General features: G+C 38.8%; 1 protein-coding gene across 3 annotated transcripts in view; it reads left to right on the top strand.

Moving 5' to 3' along the window:
- LOC149843037 (TATA-binding protein-associated factor BTAF1-like) overlaps positions 1–26395 on the top strand; it is a 136145-nt gene that overhangs the window by 27542 nt on the left and 82208 nt on the right. For 2 of the 3 annotated variants that reach the window (XM_089999552.1, XM_089999553.1), the window contains exons 8-11: positions 24133–24241; positions 24340–24931; positions 25214–25346; positions 25450–25518. In XM_089999552.1, coding sequence (XP_089855678.1) covers positions 24133–24241; positions 24340–24931; positions 25214–25346; positions 25450–25518 — 903 coding nt within the window. Of the gene's footprint in view, positions 1–24132; positions 24253–24339; positions 24932–25213; positions 25347–25449; positions 25519–26395 lie in introns of those variants that run through there. The other variant, XM_089999554.1, reaches the window with a different exon arrangement.

The raw sequence follows: 26395 nt of genomic DNA, 5'->3' as shown, positions 1-26395 counted from the left end.
ATCGGAGTTTTTATACCATTCTATCATCTCTCTTGAAAAAAATAAAGAGACGAATGTGTATGTCAGGTTCTCTTTCAAACCAAATCGATCATCTTACCTGTGAAGGCGATGATCACCATTTATGTGATTTCAATAATGTGTATTTTGCACGGTTCGAGATTACCATAAACCTCTCATCCAATCATTGTAGTACTAACATACCGTGCATGTCTGATAGTACCGCTACGAGAAGAGGGGTATAGGCTTCTCAGAAAGAAACCCCAGTTTGTGTTGTGAAAGAAATGATGTAACCATTTTAGTTTAATTTGACACAAGGTTGCCAGACTAGAAAGCAGAAGCAGAAAACGATACGGGAAGAGGAAACGAGAAGCTATGCATTTTAAAATATATAGGAAGCGGGAAGCGAGGAATAAAAAAAATGTAAGAATTGAATGAGAATCAAAATAAAACACAAATAAAAACTAAAATAAAAGAGACTAATATTAAATTTCATGATTTTTTAGTGTAAGAATTAAATTTTTAACAAAATCTAAAAATGATGACTACCAATTTAGCAAAAGCACATGGAAGTGTGTGAGAAGAGTCAGAGAAAACACATAAAAAACATGCAAAGTTGAGTAAGGAACATATAATAAGAATAAATGAAGCGTGTGGAAAGCATAGGAGAAGCGTGCGGGAATTGAGGTTCTCATCAAGTTTCGGAAGCGAGGAGTATCGTGCTTTCGAAGCGAGTTTTTGGGAAGCGAGCTTCTGGGAAGCGAGCTTCTGGGAAGCGAGCTTCCCAGCTATCTAAGAAGCTTCCAGTAACTCTGATTTTACATGCTCTGGTCTTTCAAACCAACTCGAGCATCTTGCTTGTGAAGGCGATCATCACCACTTGTGTGATTAAAACTTTTATATCAATACGCAATTTTCATGTTACGAGATCGCCACGAATCTCTCATCCAATTATCGTGGTATCTGTTAAAAAATATATATATATTGTAACTGAAATACCCAGTAAGGGTATTTCAGTCTTCTCACTGTAATAAGTGTCAGCCCATTAGGGGCTGACAACCCTTTTTCACTTTTTTATTTTTTGTTTTTTATAATTATTTGTTTTTGATTGTTGGGCCAACTCCAATATAGCTATTGGAGCTGCTCCCAACAGTCATAAATATGACCGTTGGGAGTAGCCCAACAGCCATATTGGCTGCCCCCTTTAGCCTCTTGTATTATAAATGGGCCTCATGGCCTTTGTATTATTTCATCTCTTTTTCAAGAGAGTTTTGTGTATGCAATATACTTTCTCATTCGACCCTTGTGCGGGTGGTGTGATTATTCTATCAAGTGTTCCCACTTGATTGAGGTGTGTGTTCTTGCATATTCATCGGATTCAATCCACTTCATTACATGGTATCAGAACTTGGGTGTTCCAAAAGCCGTTTTTAGAGAAGATCGTGACAATATCAAGAGGAGGATCGTGAGCTTGGCAAAATACAACAAATCACGAATTGTTGCATCGGGAAGCGAACCACTTCGAAAAAAAAGTCTTGTATTTTCTTCCTCGTTCTCTCTTTCTTTTTCTTTCTATCTCTATCCACTTGTTATAAATGGAGAATGAGAGGGAGGTAATAGTCCCCACTCCCATACGCCTAAATGATACAAACTATGTGATGTGGGCATCCATAGTAAAACATAAAATATAGGAAAAGAGACTTTGGGGATTGGTTGACGACACCGAAAAGGAGCCTAAACTCATTCTTACAAAAATTTGAGAATGGAAAAGAAGTTGCGCTTCAAGGAGAGGAAATGACTAAAGACATTTTCGACTATGAGAAAAGATGGAAAGAATGGAGGATGGGTCATTCCAAAATTATTGGATGGCTCATCAATAGTGTGGACATCCACAAGTGTTCTAGTTTGGTGAAGTTTGACTTCACTAGTGATGCATGAAAATACCTTAAAGACATGTATAGTCTTAAGGATATCACACATATATGTAACGTCCAAAACACCAAAACAAAGTAAGGACCATGAACCAAGAAGAGATGAGCATAAGGGAATACTACAATGCTCTCTCTCTCATTTGGGATGAATTGACTCTTCTTAAACCAAAGTGGCATTGCCCACAAGATGTTGAACTCCGCAAAAATCAAATCAAAGCGGAGCATTTTTATCAATTTATAAATGGGCTTAGGCCCGAATTTGAAGGAACTAAATCCGCTCTTCTTCAAAGTGGAGGGGTCCCTTCTATAGTTGAAACTCTTGAAGAATTAACGATGAAAGAAAATAGATTGAAAAAGCCATCCACTTCTAAAGATGAAGAATCCGTGCTTGCTATGTCAAAGCTCGGAAATCATACCAAGAGCTATAAACCACCTTATTTTTTAAGAAATGAGAATGATAGAAATCCCAACAACTATGAAAAGAGAGGTGATCATGATTTTAAAAGGAGTGAAAAAATTATTTGTTATCATTGTTATGAACCGGGACACATCAAACATTTTTGTCCCAAAAGAAAGAAGGAGAATCATAAAAAAAACAAAAGAGTGACTTCAGTTGAAAGAAGTGAAATAGACGACTCCAAATGCATCGGCTCGCTCTCTTTAGCTCAACTAATGGAGGCACTACAACCTATGCTTAAAGCTCAAGCTACTTCTTATTCGGGAGCAGCCATATTTACAAGTGACAACCATGGTAAGACCTCTTGGATCCTTGACTCTGGTGCTTCATTTCATATGACCCCTAATGAGTCTATATTAACCGAATGCAAGTTTAATCCAAATGATTCTTGTGTTTCAACTGCCGATGGTACATCTTTGAAAATTAAAAGTTTTGGTATTTATCAAAAAATACCTATCTTTCACATACCAAACATTAGAGTAGTACCCAAATTAAATTTAAATCTTTTTTTTGTTTCTCAAATTGCCGATTGGGTGAGGCCATAGAAGAGGAGATCTCTATGTCATGGACAATCTTGAATTACCAAAACAACTTTTTTGTAATTTTGTAGAAAAGAAAGATATAGAAATTTTGCACAAAAGACTAGGACACCCTAGTGTGACCAAATTACAATTGTTTTCATTTCTTTCAAATTGTAAATAAAAAATTTTTGTATGTAAAGATTGCATTTTTGGCAAAATGAAGTCTTTACCTTTTGTACCAAGACACTTTATAACTAAAAATCCATTTAAATTAGTGCATTCGGATGGTTGGGGACCGGCTCCGGTCGTGTCCAAAGGAGGTGTTTCCTATTATGTTGTGTTTGTAGACGATTATAGTAGACACTCTTGGATACTCTTTCTAAAAGACAAATCAGAAGTATTTGATTGTTTTAAAAAATTTCATAGTTATATAAAAAATCATTTTAAAACCAATATTAAGATCTTTAGAACTGATTTCGGGGGAGAATTTGTGTCAAAAGAGTTTGGAAATTTTCTTGACCTAAATGAGATTGTTCATCAAAAATCGTGTTCATACACTCAATAAAATGGACTTGCCGAAAGAAAGCACCGACACGTTATTGAGACCACTAGAACACTTCTAGTATCTAGAAATGTTCCAAAAGATTTTTGGGCCAAAGCCGCCCTTACGGCAGTCTATTTGATAAATAGAATGCCTTCAAAAAATATTGAAAATGTCTCTCCTATTGAAAAACTTTGTAAAATGTATCCTGATTACAAAAGGTTGAGGATCTTTGGGTGCAAATGTTTTGTTCTTACCAATAAGAATGATAAACTCTCTTCTAAAGCAATTCCTTGTGTGTTTTTAGGCTATGCCGAAAACCAAAAAAGATATATGTGTTATGACATTGAAAGAAACAAATTGTATGTTTCTTGAAATGTTACATTCCTTGAAAATGAAAACGGTTTTAGCAAAGAAAAAATCCAAGAGAGTTGTGATTATTCATTCCTCTTTGACCTAGTCAATGATGAGTGTGAAAATATTCATGAAATTGAAGATATGCATGAGGCAAACGAGAATGTGAGAAGAAATCTTGATGATATAGACCTATCTCACAATAATTTACAAATCTATGCTCGACGTACCGAAGGTCACCCACCATGTGCCCTATAAAGATATTCTCAAAACCAAGAAGAAGATTCTTCTAGCCTTAGAAAATCAATAAGAATTTCAAAAGCTCTTAATAGATTTGTATCATATGATTCTTTTGAACCAATGTATAGATCATGTCTAATGGCCATTCACTCGTATTTTGAACCTCAATCATATCATGAGGCTAAACATCATCAAGAATGGGTTAAGGCCATGAACGATGAGTTAGAAGCATTAGAAAGAACAAAAACTTGAAAAATCCAAACATTACCTAAAGAAAGAAAAACTATAGAATGCAGATGGGTATACAAGGTAAAAACCAAGTACGATGGAACATTAGAAATATATAAATTTAGATTAGTGGCCAAAGGATACAATCAAGAATATGGGATAGACTATGATAAGACGTTTGCCCCAGTTGTTCGAATGACCACTGTTAGAAGAAATGACCTATATTTAAAACGGATGTTAAAAATGCATTTTTAAATGGTAATCTGGATGAAGAAGTGTACATGGATCCTCCACCAGGCTTGGCTTTAGTACATGAAAAACTCTTCGGTTACGTAAGACCTTATATGGTTTGAAACAAGCCCCCAAAGCTTGGTATGATAGGTTTAGTAATGTGATGACGCAACTTCATTTTAGATCTTGCTTTACTGACACTGCATTGTTTGTTAAGTCTTCTAATGTAGGAATGATGATCCTACTTCTTTACGTAGATGATATGATAATCACAAGAGATGATAAGCAGAGAGTTAACCATATCAAAGATGTGCTTAAAACCAACTTTGATATGATAGATCTTGGTTTTTTACGATACTTTCTTGGAATATAAATTGCTTACTCACATCGTGATTATTTTTTGTCACAGACTAAATATGCAACGGAGATCATTGAAAGATCAAGACTCTCAGATGAAAAATTGGTCGATACTCTGGAAGTCATAAATGCTAAAATGAAGAAAGATGATTGAGAGCCCTTGCAAGATCCAACACCCTACAGACAAATGATTGGGGCTTTGTCTTATCTTTCTATTACCCGTCTTGATATATCTCATGCTATTCATTCTGCTAGTCAACTTCAGTATGCTCCCATTACAGTACATATGAGCGCTGTAATGAAAATTGTTAGAAATATTAAAAAATCCATTAATCTTGGCTTGTTTTTATCCTTCTCCTCCTCCTCACTGTAAGTCATTGCATATTCTAATTCTGATTGGGGAGGAGATGACAATGATAGACGCTCAACCACTGGTTTATGTGTATTTGTAGGTGACTCCCTAATTTTATGGCGATGCAAAAAGCAGCAGAAGGTGTCACTCTCCTTCACTGAAGTTGAGTATCGTGCCATGGCGACAACTACGTCTGAGTTAGTGTGGCTAAGACAACTTCTCGAAGACTTGGGGGTTCATATTGCAGAACCTTCAAGATTATGTTGTGACAACAAGAGCGCTGTATACATTTTAAGCAATCATACATTTCATGAGAGGACGAAACATATTGAGATGGATTGCCACTACGTTCGTGAAGAATTTCTGAGAAAAACCATCATATTGCCCTATGTTCCGTCTGAATATCAATTAGGATACTTCTTCACCGAAGCGCTTCCGTCTCCAAGATTTCATTTCTTACTTGGCAAACTCTCGATTTTTCCACCATGAGTTTGAGGGTTTTTTTTTTTAAAAAAAGTAAATATATATATATATATATATATACATGTATTGTAACTGAAATACCCAGCTAGGGTATTTCAATCTTTTCACTGTAATAGGCATCAGCCCATTAGGGGCTAACAACCCTTTTTCACCTTTTTATTTTTTGTTTTTTATAATTTTTTGTTTTTGACCGTTGGGCCAGCTCCAATATAGCTGTTGGAGATGCTCCCAAATGTCATAAATATGACCGTTGGGAGCAGCCCAACAGCGATATTGGCTGCCCCCTTTAGCCTCTTGTATTATAAATAGGCAAGCCTCATGGCCTTTGTATTATTTCATCTCTTTTTCAAGAGAGCTTTGTATGCAATATACTTTTTCATTTGACCCTTGTGTGGGTGGTGTGATTATTCAATCAAGTGTTCCCACTTAATGAGGTGTGTGTTCTTGCATATTCATCGGATTCGATCCACTTCATTACAGTATCAACATGTCGCACATGTCTCGTGATACGGCTTACGATAAAAGGGGTATGAGTTTCTTAGAAAAAACTATTGAGATTGATGCATTGTTCCCATTCGGGTCTGGGACCCCATCCATATGTGTGTATGTTATTGATAGGTCTGGGTCGTTTATTGTATTTGCGTCTGATATAACATACCAGACCCAACCCGACCCATATGTTATGTATATATTAAGAACATAGGGCACAATACAAAATAACATAGAAAATATTCTTCAGTCAGCGACTCCTGCATAACGATTCCTCTTTCTCTTCTGCGTAAACACCTTCTAGTGTGATTTCTCACATGGTATCAAAGCAAGGCTTCGTCTCACATCTGGTTCAAGTGCGTGAAGTTGATCCCATACCTTGTCTTGAGAGATCGGTCTTCACATTCCAAAGCCATCGTTTGCGTAGTTTTTTCAATACAAGAAAGGGTTCATTGCTGGATGCGTCTCACGTAACGTTTGAGCAACACTTTACATTTGAGGGTTCATTGCTGGACGCCTCTCACATAACGTTTGAGTAGCACTTCAGATAGACTACTACTGCTGTGTCAGATTGCTTGCTGCGTCGGCCTTCTCCAAATTTCTTTCTTTATGGATTCCCCTTCTCTTCCATCGAGCTTTCTTGGTCAACTCATCTCTGAAAAACTCATTAATTCAAATTACTTAACCTGAAAGAGGCAAATTTTGCCTTTTATTAGAAGCTTGGATCTCTCTGGACACCTTGATGGGATAGTTCATGTCCCACCAGAATTTGTTTTGCAAGAAGAGCGAGATGACAAAGGGGAAGTTTCCAGTAAATTAGTTCGAAATCCAGATTTTACGACGTGAAGGAGAAAAGATCAGGCAATTGTGGCCTACATTACTTCTGCTTTGTCTCAGGAGGTATTGGTGGCCATTCCAGATGAGTGTTCGACCATGGAGCTTTGGCAAACATTGGCACAAACGTATTCTCAGATCTCAGAGGCTAGAATTTTATATTTGAAAAGAGAATTTCAACTTTTGCGAAAGGACTCTCTATCTGTCATAGAGTATATAAATATAGTCAAGACCATTACGAATCAGCTAGCCTTGGTGGGTTGCGAAATTTCCGACAAAGATAAGGTTCAACAAGCACTAAATGGACTTGACCATGATTATCACATGTTAGTCACATCTCTCCTGTGTCTACCTTCATTGCCTAGTTTTGAAGATCTTCGTGCAAAGTTGCTACAGTATGATGTCTTTTCAGATGCGATGAGATGGCTTTAAATTCAAACAACCATGAAGTACTAGTCACAGGGATGATGTCAGGCAGGGGACATGGAGGTTTTTGGGAAGGACGTGGACAGGGAAGGATTGGTCAAGGGGGTCGTGGATTACTGCCTACCCCTAACATGCAACCTAATTCTTTTACAGGGAACCAAAACTCTAGGAATGTACCAACTTGTTTTCAATGCAACAAAAGTGGGCATATTAAAGCGAATTGCTGGTTCAATCCACAAAATAAAAGTAGATTCAATAGTGCTGGGTCTTCAGCTCGAGGAAAGTCAGGGGACGGATCTAAGGATGATGAAAAAGACAATGTCAAGAATCTCCTCATATCTGCACTTTCAGTATTAAGCTTCAAACAAAGTGAGCAAAGGACTTGGTATATTGACTCTGGGGCCGCTGCCCATGTCACAGGAGACGTTGGTAAGATTTCAAAACCTGTTCCTTATCATGGAAAATACAGTATTAAAACTCTATCCTATCTCTCATGCTGGAAATGTTGTTCTTTCATTACTTAATTCTTCCCTACTTTTATCTGATGTTTATCATTCTCCCAACATTGTCAAAAATATTCTCTTTGTTTCTAAACTTGTTGACGGTACTAATTCTTCTGTTGAATTTACTCCTTCTGTATGTGTCAAGGACCTTCTCACGAAGAAGACACTCATTGAAGGAGAACGACAACGAAACATGTATGTCCTCAAGGAAACCACCACAGGTAGGCCCCAAACTCGGAAATTGTGTGACCTCTCCCAAAAGTAAGATAAGACCGGTGAGACGGGTGACCGCCACGGGTAGGCCCTAAACTTAGAAATTGTGTGACCTCTCCCAAAAGTAAGATAGGCCCTCAGTGTCAGGGTACTACGTTTTTATTGATGGGAATCTTATTGCCTGGAGCAACAAGAAACAACGAGCCGTTGCACGGTCTAACACTGAGGTTGAGTATCGGTCTATGGCAGCGGCCACAATAGAAGCTACATGGTTGAGACATCTCTTAACTGAAATAGGAGAAAATGTTCTTCCCACTACCCTCATGTGCGACAACCAGAGTGCTATACAGATCGCATTCAATCCCATCCATCACAGTCGCACGAAATATATAGAGATTGATCAACACTTTGTTCTACAGAAAATTGAAGACAAGGAAGTTGAACCAACCTACATTTCGACAGCAGATCAAGTCGCTGACTTGTTCACCGAGGGACTTACAAGTGTAAAATTTTGGTTTTTAAAGAACAAGTTGTCCATGGTACAACACCATGCACAACTTGAGGGAGAGTATTGAGATTGATGTATTGTTCCCATTCGGGTCTCGAACCCGATCCATATGTGTGTATGTTATTGATAGGTTTGGGTCATTTATTATATTTGGGTCTGATATAACATAACTGACCCGACCCATATGTTATGTATATATTGAGAACATAGGGCACAATACAAAATAACAAAGAAAATATTCTTCAGTCAACGCCTCCTCCATAACGATTCCTTTTTCTCTTCTGCGTAAACACCTTCTGGTGTGATTTCTCACAGAAATCCCGCCCAATTATATTCCCATGCTCCCAACCGAGGATATCCAGGTTATATGGGATATTAAACTGAAGTTTGTAAACACTTCTTCCTGTTGTACCGGTTTGAGAAAAACTTAGTTGCAATTAGGCAACCCTCGAGTGTTCTAATTTGCTTTTCAAAACTACACATATTTGAATGCTGGATTCATGCAAGAAATTCCTTTTCTTTCACGTTTTAGTGCACATTCGCAAATCCGTGTCTTTTGTAAAGAGTAAGCATGATACATGGTAAGGAAAAGTACGTGAAACTATGTCTTCAAAAACAAGCATAAGGCAAGGTGGGCAAGAGTACGCAAAACTGCGTACCTTACAAGGTTGTATATATATACGTATAATACATATATTACATAACGCATGCTTGTGCACATTACAATGCGACAACAATGTGTAAAGCAAGACTCGATGTGCGAAACCACACATCGAGCTAAATAAATGCGTAAGCAGTGCACGAAGTACGAAATCGTACCTCGGCTAATTTAATGAGTAAGCAATGCATGAGGTACGAAACCATACCTTGGCCAAATAAATGCATAAGCAGTGCACGAGGTACGAAATCATACCTCGGCCAAATAAATGTGTAAGTAGCCTGTGCACATGATAGCGCGACGACAAAGTAAATGACATAAAGCAATGCTCGATATGTGAAACCACATATCAAACTAAATAAATGCGTAAGCAGAAGCCTGTGCACGTAAAAGCACGACGACAAAGTAAATAATATAAAGAAAAAAAGACAAGGATCACAAAATTGCGTCCTTGAGTTAAAAGCATACGTATATATATATATTTAATTATTTTTATTTACAAGTTTTAGCATTGTCCTTTCTTTGTTCTTCATGCAACTTTTCCCTACCTTGTAGAATGTCAGCGTTGTTGACGTTTTTGGGCATAAGTGATAAGCGGCTCGTGCCTCGGAGCGTGCGTAATATCCGTTGTGCCGATAGGGTGCGCTAAAGGGTTCGTCGTACTGCGTAACAAGAAAAAGAACCACGCGCTGGCATTGCGTTTGGGTTGAAAAGGATGAAACCCGACCCTGGCCCGGGTCGCTAGGTTGAGCTAGGCCCCGGGTCGGTGTGCGCCGAACCGAGCTCCCTTTTGCGAGTGAGCCGGTTAGGCCCCAACCGAGCCAGGCTTGGTTTAGCAAAAAGGAAAGGGTGGGGTGGGCTCGGCTACTAGAAAAGGGTGTGGTGCCCCTCCATGCGAAACAAGAAGAGAGAGAGAGTGAACAGGGAGAGAGGGGCTGCGCCCCTCCCCTACTAAACGAGACACAGAGAGAGCAAGGGGGGCTGCACCCTTCCCCTGCTAAACGAGACATGGAGAGAAAGTGCAGGGAGAGAGAGCAGGGGATGGGGGGGGGGTTGCGCCCCTCCCCTGCTAAACTTGACAGGGAGGGAAAGTGCAGGGAGGGGGTAGCGCCCTTCCCTGCAAAACTAGGAGATCGAGAGAGGGGGTGAGGTTGGAGGTCGGCAACCTCCTGTCGGCCCCCTTGCAGGGAGGACAGAGAGAAAGAGAGAGGCAGAGAGAAGAGAGAGCAGAGAGAAGGGGGTACACACCTGCGGCTTCGTTGGGGCTCTGACGGTGGTTGGAGGTCACATAGATGGGAAGAGAGTGAAGGAGGAGAGCGGGGGATCGGGGGGAGAGAGAACGGGGAAAAAGGGAGCGGTGGTTCCCTTTTTGCGTAAAAGGGGAACCCCCTAGTGTTTATATAGAAAAATACGGGGGTTAAAAGCTTTGGTCTGGATCCGGTCTGATCCAAGCTGGATCCTAAATAATTTTTTTTTGAAAAACTGAGTTTTTACAACCTACACCTCTTAAAAGAATTTCGTCCTCAAAATTTCCTTCAAAGGTTATCTAGAGAGATCGTAGTCTAAGTTAATCGAGGTTAACGAGGATGCCCAACACGTGTGTGTGAACCCAACATAAAAGCTCTTAAAGTGATCAAGACAACTCACAATGAGTTTCTGAGAAAAGTTTTGGGCTAATAATTCTGTTGAACAAAATTTATGCGTGATTTCATTGATAAACCTTTGCTTGACAAAATTTGTACCGAATCACAAAAAGTCTTAACGTACAACTATTAGAGTTTTTATTCGCTATCCTCTACTTGTTCCATCGTGGCAGCATAGACGCGACCTAACACTTCTTTTTGTGGTTGCTGCTGAGGTTGTTGTTGTTACTGCTGACCTTTGATTGCGGTTTGTCTCTGCCAATCTGCTCCTTTCTTGCGACAATCTAGAACGTAATGTCCCATCTTCCCGCAATATAGATAGCCTCCAGTGTCTCAAAGGCACGATTGTCCAGGATGAACATAGTTACACTTTGGGCATGATTGACTTGGCTGTTGCTGTGGCTCGATTCCTCTATCTTGATTTTGCTTCTTAAATGGGGGTCTCTGCGTTTTGCCGTTAGTATGTTATCGTTTGTTGCTTCCAGCATTCCCAACAAACTTTCTAACTTGCCCACCCTTAACTCGTTCCCAATCATCGTTCAAAAGAGTGGCTGTCGCAACTATGACAAAGAAAGTTGAGGGCATACTGTTCAGGACCCGATGACGGAGTCCTTCCTTTAGTCCCCGAATAAATTTTCCAGCCCGCTCACGATCATCTTCGAACAGGTCGGGACCGTATCGTTGCAAGTTTTGAAAACTTGTGGTGTAATCTACTAGACTCGAGCTACCTTGACATAACTCCAAAAATTCTATCTTCTTGTCTCGGGAAGGTGGGGGAAAGAAGTTTACCAGAAAGGCACTACTGAAAGCATCCCAAGCTATGTCACAGGGATTCGGCCAACCAGGTGCCGCACCCGCATCGATGCGACGCGATGCGAAGCGGGTGTGGCCAACCTGACCCTCGGTGTGGTCAACACACCTAGGGTCATTTTTGTCTAGTTTTTAGACTAAAAAAAAATCCCCGATGAAAAGGGTTGTGAAGAGGAGGATTAGGGCAATTTGTTTTTGCCCTAATCCTCCCTTTCTCTCCTCCTGAAGCCGAACCTCTCCGTCGGACCTCGACTCCGCTGCCAACCGCTCCGCTGAACCTCTCCAGGTATGCCCCCGACTCCCTCTGCTCTCCTCCTCTCCTCTCCGTCTTTCCTCTCTCCCTCTTAGAATGTCGGGGAGGGGCCCGACGTCGTCGTGGCTGTGAGCAGTGCTAATTTGCCACGAGGTGCTTGGGTGTTCGACTTCTCAACATGTCCATCGTGCACATGGTTGTGTGCACGACTTGTGCTTCTTAGGTCTCTGTGTTTGCTTTCCCTTTGCCGCAGCAGAATCGTGTCCCTACTCGGTGCTAACAACTCAACTGCAATATATATATATATATATATATATATATATATATATATATATATATATATATATATATATATATATATATATATATATATATATATATATATATTTGCCGCACCCCCGCACCCAAGGTTTTTGAAAGTGCCGCACCCCCGCACCCACACCCATGTGACATAGATCCCAAGGAATAACTGTTGCTCTTGGGAAAAGGATACCCCAAGATGCATCCCACCATTTGCGAGCATCATCCTTCAGCCGATAAGTACCAAAAAGTGTCTTCTTTTCATCAGGTACCAACATTACCTGAAAAGCACACTCGGTCTCCTCAATCCAGTTCTCGGTGAGCTCCGGATCGGCCCTTCCAACAAAGGTTGGAGGATCTAGTTTCAAATTTTTTTCGCAAGTAATTATACCTCGAAGATGGTTCGCCGTAGTAGTTGTAGCCTGATCCATTTGAGAATGAACTTGACTTTGAATTGCGTTGGCCAGTGTGCTGAGGGAGTTCATGATGAATCCCCGTTGCTCTGACCATTCGTTAGTCGAATCACCATTTATACTTTGCGTCATCCTTTATTCGCATCGAAGGATATGTAAGTTGAGATTTATAATAATTGTGGAAAACAAAACATTTATATATACTACGAATCATTACAAAAACCCAGCATTGCTGATTGATTATGCAAAAGGTTAAAATATGTCGGATAAGAGTTCGTTGACTTTACAAAAGGCATCTATTGACTCGATCATCTCATTGTATGACATCTAAACCGAAACATATTTCTTTAATAAGAATAGATACAAACTAATTTAATCAATAATACTTACAGTGCGATGCAAATACCGGATGATCAAGAGTCATTATTTTCCTTGACACTTTGATACCAAATTGTAACGCTCCCAAAATCTCGAACTTGTAACTTTTTAGAAAAATTTTGAAAGCCTTGTTATCATTCATTTATCAGAGTTTAAAATAGTAATTCAACAAAAAACGGTATTTTTAAAATAACAAGTCAACGAACCTCGGGCGCATTACTTGCGAAACCTTTTTTTTACACAACAGATTTGAAACTCCGTTCATTCAAAACTAAATAGATTAAAAAATACAGTTTTAATAATTTAGAGTTTATATAAAAGAGGAATTTTCAAGAAAATCCTCATACAAAATTATAGAAATGTCTTCAGGAGCGAAACGTCAGGAAAAAAGTCTCATCTTAATACCATCACGTCATCGTGCCATCGCTTGTCGTACAGACTTAATCTATCACCTGTATCCATAAGACGGGTCAGTTTCATGAAAAACTGGTAGGTATACAAATATATCAATTTAGAATAAAACTAACATATGCTTTTAATTCATACATGATATGCAATTTAACATAAGGAAAGTGAGCATGCTAATCTTGTTTCTGTATCGTTCCAATATTATCAGATGTCTCTGAAAGGTGAGTATAATAAGCAAAATGAGCAAAATTAGAATAATGAGCAAAATGAGTATTATGAGCAAAATGAGTATTATGAGCAAAATGAGCTTGCTAATAAAATTCAGAACCCAAACTAATATATACGTAGTTCCTTTCGCCGTCTGCAAGTCAAAATAAGTAAAATGAACATAACTTTGTTTCGATATTAGCTGTCCTTAAGGTACGTGCAAAAGCGAAACGTAAAAACAATTGAGACAGTTCGAGGGTTTGTTATGCTATGTATTTTTGATACCTCGAACAACTAGCTGAGTCCGTTCCTAAAGATACGGTCGGTGACCGAGAGGAAATTTTCTAGAGACATTCGTAGTAAAGGATGCATCCAACTTCTGCAAAAGTCAATGAGATCTACCACCTACAATAATTTTTGATAGTCCCGTCCCCTAACTCCGATGATTGGGGACATCGAGTCATTTGCCCGAGTGGTGGTTGTTAACAACTTGTCCATCAGAGTTTTTGTACTATCCCATCCTCTTGACGAAAACAAAGAGACGAATGTGTATGTCAGGTTCTATTTTAACTGACAACCCATTCTACATGCTCTGGTCTTTCAAACCAAATCGAGCATCTTACCTGGGAAGACAATGCTCACCATTTATGTGATTTCAACAATATGTATTTTGCACGGTTCGAGGTTACCATAAACCTCTTATCCAATCATCGTAGTACTAACATGCCGTGCATATCTGATAGTACCGCTACGAGGAGAGTGGTATATGTTAAAATGTAAACTGTAATATATATATATTATTTAATATTATTATATTTTCGTTTATTATTTTCTTTTTCTATTTTTCTTTATTTTCTTTTTTAGCATCTAGTTCAATAGAAACTAGATATTTGATCCAGTCAAGTTCCAACAGCTGTTGGACTGTAGTCCAACAACTATAATAATAAATGCTGTAGTCCAATAGCTATATCAAGAGACGTTGGAATCCAACGTCTCTTTTGGAGAGCTCAAAATGAGCTCTCCTCTCTCTTCCACTTTTTTGTATATATAGGGGTGAACCCCTTCAATGTAAAACAACCATGCTTCTTAGGCATTTTGTTCATGAATAAAGTATTATTTATTTTTAAGTGTTCTTCCTTTTATACCCTTTCAAGGGTCATGCTTGTAGTGTCTCCAATAGACACTTGTTTGTAAGTTATTTGTGCATTTGTTGAAGACCATTTCTTTACATGGTATCAGAGCTACGGAATCCTTAGATCTTGAAGTGCTTCTGCCTCGATTTCCGTGCCACATTTACAAAAGGTGTTTCATCACCTTGTTTTTGGCTCAAGAAGATTTGTTTGAAGAAAGGCGAACTTGTGCTACAAAAAATTTTGGTTTTGTATCCTCTCTTATTCCTTTGTCTACTTTTTTTCTTTTCTTTTTATTTTTCTCTCTCTCTCCTTCTATTTATTCCTCTCTTACCCTTGTAAAAGATGGATGACAATGATAAGATCACCATCATTCCTATGAAGCTAAATGATACTAACTATGTAATGTGGGCTTCGATTATGAAGCACCACATTTGGGGAAAAGGTTTATGGGGTATAGTGGATGGTTCCGATTTGGAACCTAAACTATCTCTTACCAAGAAAGAGGGTGATAAAGAGGTTCCTCTAACGGAAGAAGAGAAGAGTAAGGCGTTAGCCACTTATGAAAAGAAATGGAAAGAATGGAGGATAGGGCATGCAAAAATTATGTCATGGCTCATCAATAGTATAGACATTAAAAAATGCTCTAGTCTAGCTAAGTTTGAGCATGCCGATAAGGCTTGGGAATACCTCAAAAACATGTATTCCCTTAAAGATATTGCACATGTATGCAATTTACAAGATAAAGTTCGGACAATGACTCAAAAAGATAAAACTATTCGAGAATGTTATAATGAGTTGTCCGAACTTTGGGAAGAGTTGGCTCTTCTTGAGCCCAAATGGCATTGTGTCGAAGACATCGAGCTTCGCCAAAAGAAACTCGATATGGAACATTTCTATCAATTTGTGAATGGTCTAAGGTCGGAGTTTGAATCCACCAAATCGGCCCTTTTACATCATGGAAAAATTCCTTCTATTGTTGATACTATAGAAGAGTTCACTATGGAGGAAAATAGACTTAGAAAAAGTACTCCAAAAGTTGATGATGACTCCGTTTTAGCTGTATCTAGACCGGAGAATCATACTCGTACTTACAAGCCGCCTCATTTTGGAAGGCAAAACGGCGACTTTGATAAAAGAAAAGTTATTTGTCATCATTGTCATGAACCGGGGCACTATAGGCCTCAATGTCCAAAGTTAAAAAGAAGAGAAGAAAAAAGAGTTGCATCTGTTGAATCTGAGTCAAAAGATCAAGATGCATCTGTGTCTATGCCTCAACTGATGGAAATCCTTCAACCTCTTCTCAAAGGGGTATCCTCTTCAACCGAAGCCTCAACTGGAGCGGCAGTTGCATTTTTCCCCGGTCCAGGTAACTTTCCTTGGCTTTTAGATTCTGGTACTTCTTTTCATATGACCCAAAATGTTAATAGTCTATCCGAATGTCTTAAAAATAACTCAAGTGTGTCAAAGGTTTTTACAGCCGATGGCACATCTCTTGAAGTAAAAGGAATAGGATGTTTTGAAAATCTTCAAAAATCCAAAAGATTTTTTATCCCAGAAGTTAGATATATCCCTAAACTTAATTTGAATCTCTTATCTGTCTCGCAAATATCTGATTATGGATGTAATATCTCCTTCTCTTCTCATGGTTGTTCGGTACAGGATCGCCAGTCAGGGAAGCTGATTGGGGAAGGCCATAGAGAAGGAGGACTTTATTACATGGACTTTTTGGAATTACCCAAGAATGCATTTTGTTATAATATTCAGAAATTAGAATTGGATTTATGGCACAAAAGGCTTTGCCATCCTCATATGTCTAAAATTCAATATTTTTCAAGTTTGGAAAAATTTTGTAATTCTGAAAATTTTTCTTGTAAAGACTGCATTCTTGGCAAAATGAAAATGTTACCATTTCTTAGTAGAACTTTTGTTTCCTCACGACCACTTGAGTTAATACATTCGGATGTTTGGGGCCCCGCACCAGTTATTTCCAAAGGTGGTTATACATATTATGTCATTTTTGTTGATGACTTTTCTAGACATACTTGGATTTATTTTCTTAAACATAAATCTGATGTCTTTGCTAACTTCCAAATATTTCATAAAATTGTTAAAAATAAGTTTCAAAATGATATTTCTGTTTTTCGCACTGATTCAGGGGGAGAATTTATGTCCAACGAATTCAAAGACTATCTCAATTTACATGGTATTACACATCAAAGATCATGTCCACACACTCCACAACAGAATGGCCTAGCCGAACGCAAACATCGACACATTATGGAAACTACTAGGACATTGCTAATTGCAAATCAAGTTCCAAAAAGTTTTTGGGCTGAAGCGGTCCTAACTGCCACCTACCTCATTAATAGGATGCCATCTTCCTCATTAAAGAATAAAACTCCAATAGAAAAGCTTGTTAATTTAACTCCAGATTATTCTAGATTAAGTCTTTGGATGCAAATGTTTTGTTTTCACCAACAGAAATGACAAACTCTCTCCTCGTGCAATCCCATGTGCCTTTTTAGGATATGCTGATAATCAAAAAGGCTACAGGTGTTTCGATTTTCAAAATGACAAATTATATGTGTCAAGAAATGTATCTTTTTTGGAAAAAGAAAGCTTCTTTGAATTTGAAAAATCCAAGGATGTCACTGAATACTCGTTTTTAATTGATCCAACTTCAAAATCCAATGAATGTGATGTTGGATGTGACCTTAACAATGATCAAAGTCCTATTGTTGTTGAAAATGATGATAATAAAGAGCAAATCCATAGGGATGTTAGTCTACAATATTCAAGACGTGAGAGCAAAATCTTCCATGTGCATTACAAAAATACTCTGAAGTCTCACCTAGAAGAATGTCTAGAATCTCTAAACCTCAAGAAAAATTTGTGTCTTATGAATCTTTTTCACCCACGTATAGGGCCGCCATTACATTAATGCAATCATATGTTGAACCATCATCCTATTCTCAAGCAAAAAATCATATAGAATGGATAGAAGTCATGAAAATAGAATTGGATGCACTAGAAAAGGCCAATACTTGGACGATACAAGATATTCCTCCGGGTAAGAAACCTATAGGTTGTAGGTAGGTATACAAAGTCAAAACCAAAAGTGATGGGACCCTGGAAAGATATAAGGCCCGTTTAGTAGCAAAAGGATATGCCCAAGAGTATGATATCGATTATGAAGAAACATTTGCTCCTGTGGCCCGTATGACCACTGTTAGAACTTTAATAACCTTGGCCTCCATTAGAACATGGCCTATCTTTCAATTAGATGTCAAAAATGCTTTCCTGAATGCGAATCTCGTTGAAGAAGTATACATGGAAGCCCCACCTGATATTAGTATCCCTAAGGGTAAAACTCTTCGTCTAGAAAAAGCTCTTTATGGTCTTAAACAGGCTCCAAAAGCCTGGTATGACCGATTTAGTCATGTTATGCTTGATATTGGTTTTCAACCTTGTTTAACTGACACTGCTTTGTTTGTTAAGAAATCTGATGCAGGCATCATTATTCTTCTTCTCTATGTGGACGATATGATCATCACCGGAGATGACAAACAGAGAGTTGCAAATATCAAATCTCTTCTTAAAACTCACATTGAAATGACTGACTTAGGTTTATTAAGATATTTTTTAGGCATTGAAGTTGCTTATTCCCCTCGGTGGTATTTGATATCTCAATCTAAATTTGCTCTTGATATCGTTTCCAGGTCTGGAATTACAGATGATAAGAAAGTAGACACTCCAGAAGTTGTCAATGTTAAAATGAAAATTGATGATGGAGAACTTCTTGATGATCCTACTCCTTATAGACAGCTTGTTGGAGCTCTTTCTTATCTTTCCATTGCTAGGCCAGATATAACTCATGCGGTTCATACAGTCAGTCAGTTTCAGCATGCTCCCACCTCCGTGCACATGTGAGCGATTTTGCGTATTATTAGATACTTAAAATCTTCTCTTTCACGAGGACTCTTCTTGTCTGCTTCATCTTCATTAAAATTTAATTACATATACTGATGCTGACTGGGGAGGTGATCCCAATAATAGACACTCAACTATTGGTTTTTGTATGTCCCTAGGTGAAACCTTAATTTCGTGGAGGTGCAAGAAGCAACAGAAAGTCTCCCTTTCCTCCACCAAAGCTGAATACAGAGCCATGACAACCACCACTATGGAGGTTGTTTGGCTCAGACGATTGCTAGCGGATATGGGAGCTAAAGCAATGCAAGCTTCAAAGATGTGCTGTGACAACAAAAGTGCGATCTACATTGCAAGCAACCGGACATTCCATGAGTGCACTAAACACATTGAGATGGACTGTCACTATGTCAGAGAGGAATACTTACATGAAACCATTGATCTGCCATATGTTACATCAGAATATCAATTAGCAAACTTCTTCACCAAGCCTCTCGCTGCTCCCAGATTTCACTTCCTCTTAGACAAACTTTCGCTCATTGTACCGTAAGTTTGATGGGGAGTGTTAAAATGTAAACTGTAATATATATATATATATATATTATTTAATATTATTATATTTTCTTTTATTATTTTCTTTTTCTATTTTTCTTTATTTTCTTTTTTAGCATCTAGTTCAATAGAAACTAGATATTTGATCCAGTCAAGTTCCTCTTGGAACTTGACTGTGCAAATAGCTCCAACACCTATAATAAATGTTGTTGGACTATAGTCCAACAACTATAATAATAAATGCTGTTCGACTGTAGTCCAACAGCTATATTAAGAGACGTTGGAATCCAACGTCTCTTTTGGAGAGCTCAAAATGAGCTCTCCTCTCTCTTCCACTTTTTTGTATATATAGGGGTGAACCCCTTTAATGTAAAACAACCATGCTTTTTAAGCATTTTGTTCATGAATAAAGTATTATTTATTTTTCAAGTGTTCTTCCTTTTATACCCTTTCAAGGGTCATGCTTGTAGTGTCTCCAATAGACACTTGTTTGTGAGTTATTTGTGCATTTGTTGAAGACCACCATTTCATTACAGTATAGGCTTCTAAAAAAGAAAGCCCAACTTTATTGTGTTTTGAAAGAAATGATGTAACCATTTTAGTTTAATTTGACATGCTCTAGTCTTTCAAACCAACTCGAGCATCTTGCCTATGAAGACGATCATCAACACTTGTGTCATTACCACTTTTATATCAATGTGCAGTTTGCATGTTACGAGATCACCACAAATCTCTTATCCAATTATCGTAGTATAAACATGTCACGCACGTCTCGTGCTACTCCTTACGATAAAGGGGTATGAGTTTCTTAGAAGAAAGCCCACCCAATCATATTTCCATGCTCCCAATCGACGATATCCGGGTCATATTGGTTATTAAACTGAAGTTTGTAAACATTTCTTTCTGTTGTGCCGGTTTGAGAAAAACTTAGTTGCATTTAGGCAACCTTCAAGTGTTCGAATTTTCTTTTCAAAACTACGCATATTTGAATGCTGGATTCACGCAAGAAATTTCTTTTCTTTCAAGTTTTAGTGCACATGTGCAAATTCGTGTCTTTTGTAAAGAGCAAGCACAATACATGGTAGGAAAAAGTACGCGAAAGTGCATCTTTAAATACAAGCGTAAGGTAAGGTAGGCAGGAGTACCCAAAACTGCATACCTTACAAGGTTGTATATATATATGTACGTATAATAGATATATTACATAACGCATGCCTGTGCACATTACAGCGCAACGACAATGCATAAAGCAAGACTCGATGTGCGAAACCACACATCGACCTAAATAAATGCGTAAGTAGTGCACGAGGTACGGAACCATACCTTGGCTAAATAAATGCATAAGCAATGCACGAGGTACGAAACTGTACCTCGGCCAAATAAATGCGTAAGCATTACACGAGGTATAAAATCGTACCTCGGCCAAATAAATACGTAAGCAGTAGCCTGTGCACATGATAGCGCAACGACAAAGTAAATGACATAAAGCAATGCTTGATATGTGAAACCACATATCGAACTAAATAAATGTGTAAGCAGAAGCCTGAGCACTCAAAAACGCGACGACAAAGTAAATGGTATAAAGAAAAAAGGACAAGGATCACAAAACTGCCTTAAAAGCATACATATATATATTTAATTATGTTTATTTACAAGTTTTACCATTATCCTTTCTTTGTTCTTTGTGCAACTTTCCCTTGCCTTGGAGAATGTCAGATTTGTTGGTGTTTTCGGGCGTAGGTAATAAGTGGCTCGTGGCGCACATAGAATCCGTTGCGCCGATATGGTGCGCTAAAGGGTTCATCGTACTGCGTAACAAGAAAAGGAATCACGCGGTGGCGTTGCGTTTGGGTCGAAAAGGGCGAATCTCGACCTAGGCCCGGGTCGCTAGGTTGAGTCAGGCTCCGGATCGATGTGCGCCGAGCTGGAAAATGGAGGGGTCCGAGGTCACTCAGGCAAGTGAGCCGGTTAGGCCCCAACCGAGCTGTATTCGGTTCAACAAAAAGGAATGGGTGGGGTGGGCTCGGCAACTAGGCCGAATTCAGCCGCAACCAAAGAACCATACGCGGTGGGGGTAGGGGTGGGCTTAGCTACCAGGCCGAGCCCGCCCCCAACCCACACATTAAGGGGGTGGGGTGGGCTCGACTACCAGACTGAGCCCGGCCCCAACCCGAGAATAGAGAGAGACCGAGCAGGGAGGGGCGACGCCCCATCCCTGCGAAATGAGAAGAGAGAGCGAGAGTGAGCAGGGAGGGGGGGTTGCGCCCATCCCCTGCTAAGCGAGACAGGGAGAGACAGTGCAAGGAGAGAGAGCATGTGGGAGGGGGGGGGATTGCTCCCCTCCCCTACTAAACGTGACAAGGAGAGAAAGTGCAAGCAGTGGGCAACGCCTCTTCTTGCAAAATGAGGAGACCGAGAGAGGGGGTGAGGTAAGAGGTCACCAACCTCCTGCCGGCGCCCTCGCATGGAGGACAAAGAGAAAGTGAGAGGCAGAGAGAAGAGAGAATAGGGAAAAGAGGGTTCGCACCAGCGGCTCCATCGGGGCTCTGGCGGTGGTCAGAGGTCACGTTGAGGGGGAGTGAGTGAGAAGGAGGAGAGAGGGAGAAGGAGGAGAGTGGGAGAGAGAGAAGATATCGGGGGGGGAGAGAGAGCGGGAAAAGAGGGAGCGGGGGTTCCCTTTTTGCGTAAAAGGGGAATCCGACCCAAAACGATTTTTTTTTGGAAAAACCGAATCTTTACAATGAGAATTCTAAATCTAAGGTCTTATTAAAACTCACATCACAAGATTAGTAGGCTAAGTTTGAATGTTCCAATGCGAGTGCACCCTTCCTCTTCAGAAGGGCACAAATGCAACCTGTTAACATTCACACCTATGTCACATAGGTGCGGGTGCGGTGATGCAGCACTTTAAAAAAACTTGGGTGCGGGAGGGTATATATATGTGTATAAATTTGTTAATATTTTAATATATGTATATATAAAACTTATCTATAAAAAAAACTCTCAATAAAAAAATATGTTTTTTCACCGGAAACAATAAAAGATTTAGAAGTGTTGCTTAACCAAACTTTTAATCGGGTATTGCTTAATCAGATTTGGATTTATATACATTTAATACAAAAGTCCATTCCAATGCAGTTTTCACTTTTTTTTATTAATGCATTTAATACAAAAGTTTGACCTACTCGGTTTTCTCCATTCAATACAAAAGTAAAGTATATTTAATACAGAATCCGACCTACTTGGTTCTCTTCACTTAATATAGAAATTCATTCGAATGCAGTTTTCACTTTTTCTATTAATGCATTTATGACAAAACTCTATAAAATGTATAAAAGATTGTAATGACTCAACTTTTATGGCAAAACTTTTTAAAAACAGTAAAAGAATGTATGTGGCTCAAAACATTAATGCACATCTTTTCAAACTTTCAAAGCTTTGTATATGGGACAAAACTTTAAATAAATTTTTTTTTTAGTGTACCTATTTTGGACAGAAATAATCCTGGGTGCGGGTTGACCGCACCCAGGGTCACATTGACCACCAGGTGTGGCACCCGCACCCGCACCCGCATCACATCGACGCGGGTGCGACTGCCTCTATGCCGAGTCCCTGTGACATAGATCCACACTATTTCATAAGAACTTTCTAAAGGAATTATCAAGGTAATAAATTATGCTTGAGGACTACTGAATGTTAACATCCAGAAAATTGCAATATTGTCGAGGAAAATGAATAAGAAATGATTTAATAAGCACAAAAACAAATTTTAACCTCATCCTCCTAAGCCTATCGCTAAGATTCTCTTCCATCTTCTTCACAATTAAGGGAACATCAAGGTACTTTAGAGGCAAAGAACCATTGTCTGATGCTAATTTATCTACTTCAAAAGGATTGAATCACCTGTATTGACACGATTTACACAAGTGCAGGTATGGCAAACATCATAGCTGGTTGTGGGTCAACAAGTTCCAGTGGCAGTCAACTTGCACCTGAGCATTTTTGTCCAGTATCGGACTCGGTCAGCTCTGACTATGTCCAAATCCTTCCAAGTTTAAAAAGCTTAAAAACTATTAACTTATAGTTTTCATTAGTAACTATATCACATTAAAGTATTTTTTGTTCATTTGTATAATTGTAAATGCGTCTGATGGTGTGTGTGTGTGTGTATAAATATATATATATATATATATATATATATATATATATATATACCTCTGCACCCTTTCACCCATTTTTTTTAAAATTGCCGTGTCCTACCCACTATCACCTGCACCAGGACCCGGGTGACAGAGATAAGATATATTAAACAGAACTGTTTTTATCAAGTAATTTTTCTAGAGCAAATACTAGGATTCTTTTGGTGTGTAATCAAGAATAAACAGATGAGAAATAGAGGGTGCACACCCTAGAAGGAATAAACAACTCTGGGTAGGATAGACATGAGAAGTTGTTTTGGAAGCCTTTCCATCACCAGATTCTTTTTTTTTTAATGACAAATTTCCTATCATATGATGTCCTACATCACAAGGCTTAGTTTATAGGACTAAGTCCAAAGTAAATATCAGGTCTTAACAACTTTACTACTCCAATGATCCTGCCAAGTCTTCTTAAAGACCTAATTTTTCTTGCAGGGCTTTTAATCTTCCTGCTGAGCGCATGGCTTTTTTCTTAGTTCATGCATGTGTTATGCATATGCACATCCACATACATGCTCTACTAACTTTTTATAATTATAAGGGTCTTTATTTGGCATTTTGCTCTTCATATATTTGCTCCTTGCAGGTTTCCATAGAAACTGTGGTAGACCATGACAATTCTGAGCAAGAAGGGTATGGGAGGTGGCCATTCAGTCACTTTGCTGAGCAGCTCATCCATGACATGTTTGATCCCAGTAAGCTTATTGTATGTTTTTCTCATTAAGATATCTCCTTCTCTGTCTATCAAGTGACTGTATGCTACAGTTTACTCTTGTTTCATATGCATGTTCAGTATGGGAAGTACGACATGGAAGCGTGATGGCTCTGAGGGAAATCCTTGCTCATCAAGCAGCTTCTGCCGGTGTCCTTGCACCTGATCTGTACTCTGAAGTTTCGTGTTCTGTTGAAATTGATGATAAAAATAGGCTTAGTGGGGTAAAAAGAGAGAGAGAGATTGATTTAAATGTCCAATTAATGACAGCTGAGGCTGAACCTTTTTTGAAGAGACAAAAATCAGAGACTGATCTCTCTACAGACGTCAAGGTGGCTCAGGGTGTACAGCTGAAGTTTGAGGATGATATGTCAAGCTTAAAGCAAGTGCAAGACAGCGGTGGATTAAGCATAGGTTCCATTAAGGTTGAGCCAGAATTAGATTCTATTGGCTCCTATTTCCCAAACAGACTGCCTCAGGAAAATCACATAACACAAGATGCTTCTTTAACGAAAAATTATAGCCCATGCACAATGATGGATGCATTATCTAATCTTCCAGCAGATTGTAAAGTAGCAAAGCTGATAAAACTGGCAAGGCATTCATGGACAAAAAATTGGGAGTTTCTCCAAGACTGTGCCATTCGCTTGGTTTGTGTTCTATCTTTGGATCGGTATGTTTGCGACCTTGCTTGTTGTAATGCTGTGTTTTATCCTTTTCTTGTGCCATCTTGCATAGTTGAACTAGTAGTTATTACTGACTGCATCGAGATATCAGATCATGACCTGTACGGCTGTACCCATTGCCCTATTGTCTTAGCTATAAGTGAAGCTGCTTGTTTCTTGGTCTGTGTGGAGCATCATCATCAAATTTTTCTGACTGCCGTGTTCCAAAAATTTTGACCTTTGAATGCTGCCGCCTGCTTGTGTGGTTACTTAGCTGTTTGCTGTTGCAGATTTGGGGATTACGTTTCTGATCAAGTAGTTGCTCCTGTTCGTGAAACTTGCGCCCAAGCTCTAGGCACTGTTCTTAAGCATATGCATCCTCCACTAGTTCATGAAACATTGAGCGTCCTACTACTTATGCAGGTAATTCTTTTAATTGTATGTGTTGTAAGAATAAATTGCTAAAATGATTCTTTCACAATTTTACAATTTTCTGGTTTGGCCTAAAGCCTGTAATTTCTCGCAGCACCGTCATGAATGGGAGGTTCGGCATGGCAGCCTTTTGGGTATCAAGTACTTGGTTGCTGTTAGACAGGTTTTCTTTGGCCTTTCCTGTGTCTATGCAGATTTTTTGTTTTACTGAAGTTTTTTGCTCAGTATTTTCTTGCATATAGTCTAGTTCTATTTCAAATATGTGCAGATTTTCGGTTCTCTAACATCACATAGATGCAGTCAACTCATGGGATTGTTAAACCAATTGACTAACTGCAAATCCAAAATTGTAGAACAAATGTACATTTCCAACAGATTCAGATTACAAGAACAATAGCTATTGTTGCTCTTAAAGGGGGGCCTTAGTTTTGCGGTAATTCAGGTCTATTATAGTTTTCAAAGGAACATATTGTCACTCAATATTGATGATGACTGCACACTTTTATATGTTATTTGTAGATTACGTGAAGCTCGTGTTGGAACTGACGGTAAAGTCCTATAAGTAATTTTTTTGGAAGTTAATAGAATGAGGTCGGGGTTAGCTGCATGGTTAAGATCACACTATCATAATTGAGGGGTCTCCGATGGAGGTTATCGCCCATCCTACCCATCAAAATGGAAAGAGGAAAGAAAGTAGAACAAAAAAAAAGGAAAATACTGAATGAGAACGTTAGCAGGTCATGGAAATAGAATATCCTGAAGCTTTTTGTTAGAATTAGCTGAATATTAATAATTTTGGTGGCTCAAATTGCAGAGCGTTCAAAACAAAAAGTTGTGCAAGTCATAGCGAAAGGACATAGTGCACCGTATCAAGTGAGAAATGTGTTGTAAATTGATTGAAACTTGGATGTATAATCTTGTTTAAAGTTCATGGAATGTGATCATTTAAGCGTGAAATCATCATCCGAACACCCAAGGCTAAAAGATAATTGGGAAGGACAAGGGGACATCTAGTTTTATATTTTCGTGGTTAAAATTTC

The sequence above is a fragment of the Nuphar pumila genome, chromosome 3 (genome assembly GCF_984573655.1).
Source record: "Nuphar pumila chromosome 3, dmNupPumi1.hap1.1, whole genome shotgun sequence".
Taxonomy (NCBI): domain Eukaryota; kingdom Viridiplantae; phylum Streptophyta; class Magnoliopsida; order Nymphaeales; family Nymphaeaceae; genus Nuphar; species Nuphar pumila.
Note: the sequence above shows the minus strand (reverse complement) of the source record. Positions and strands in the feature narration are given on the sequence as shown.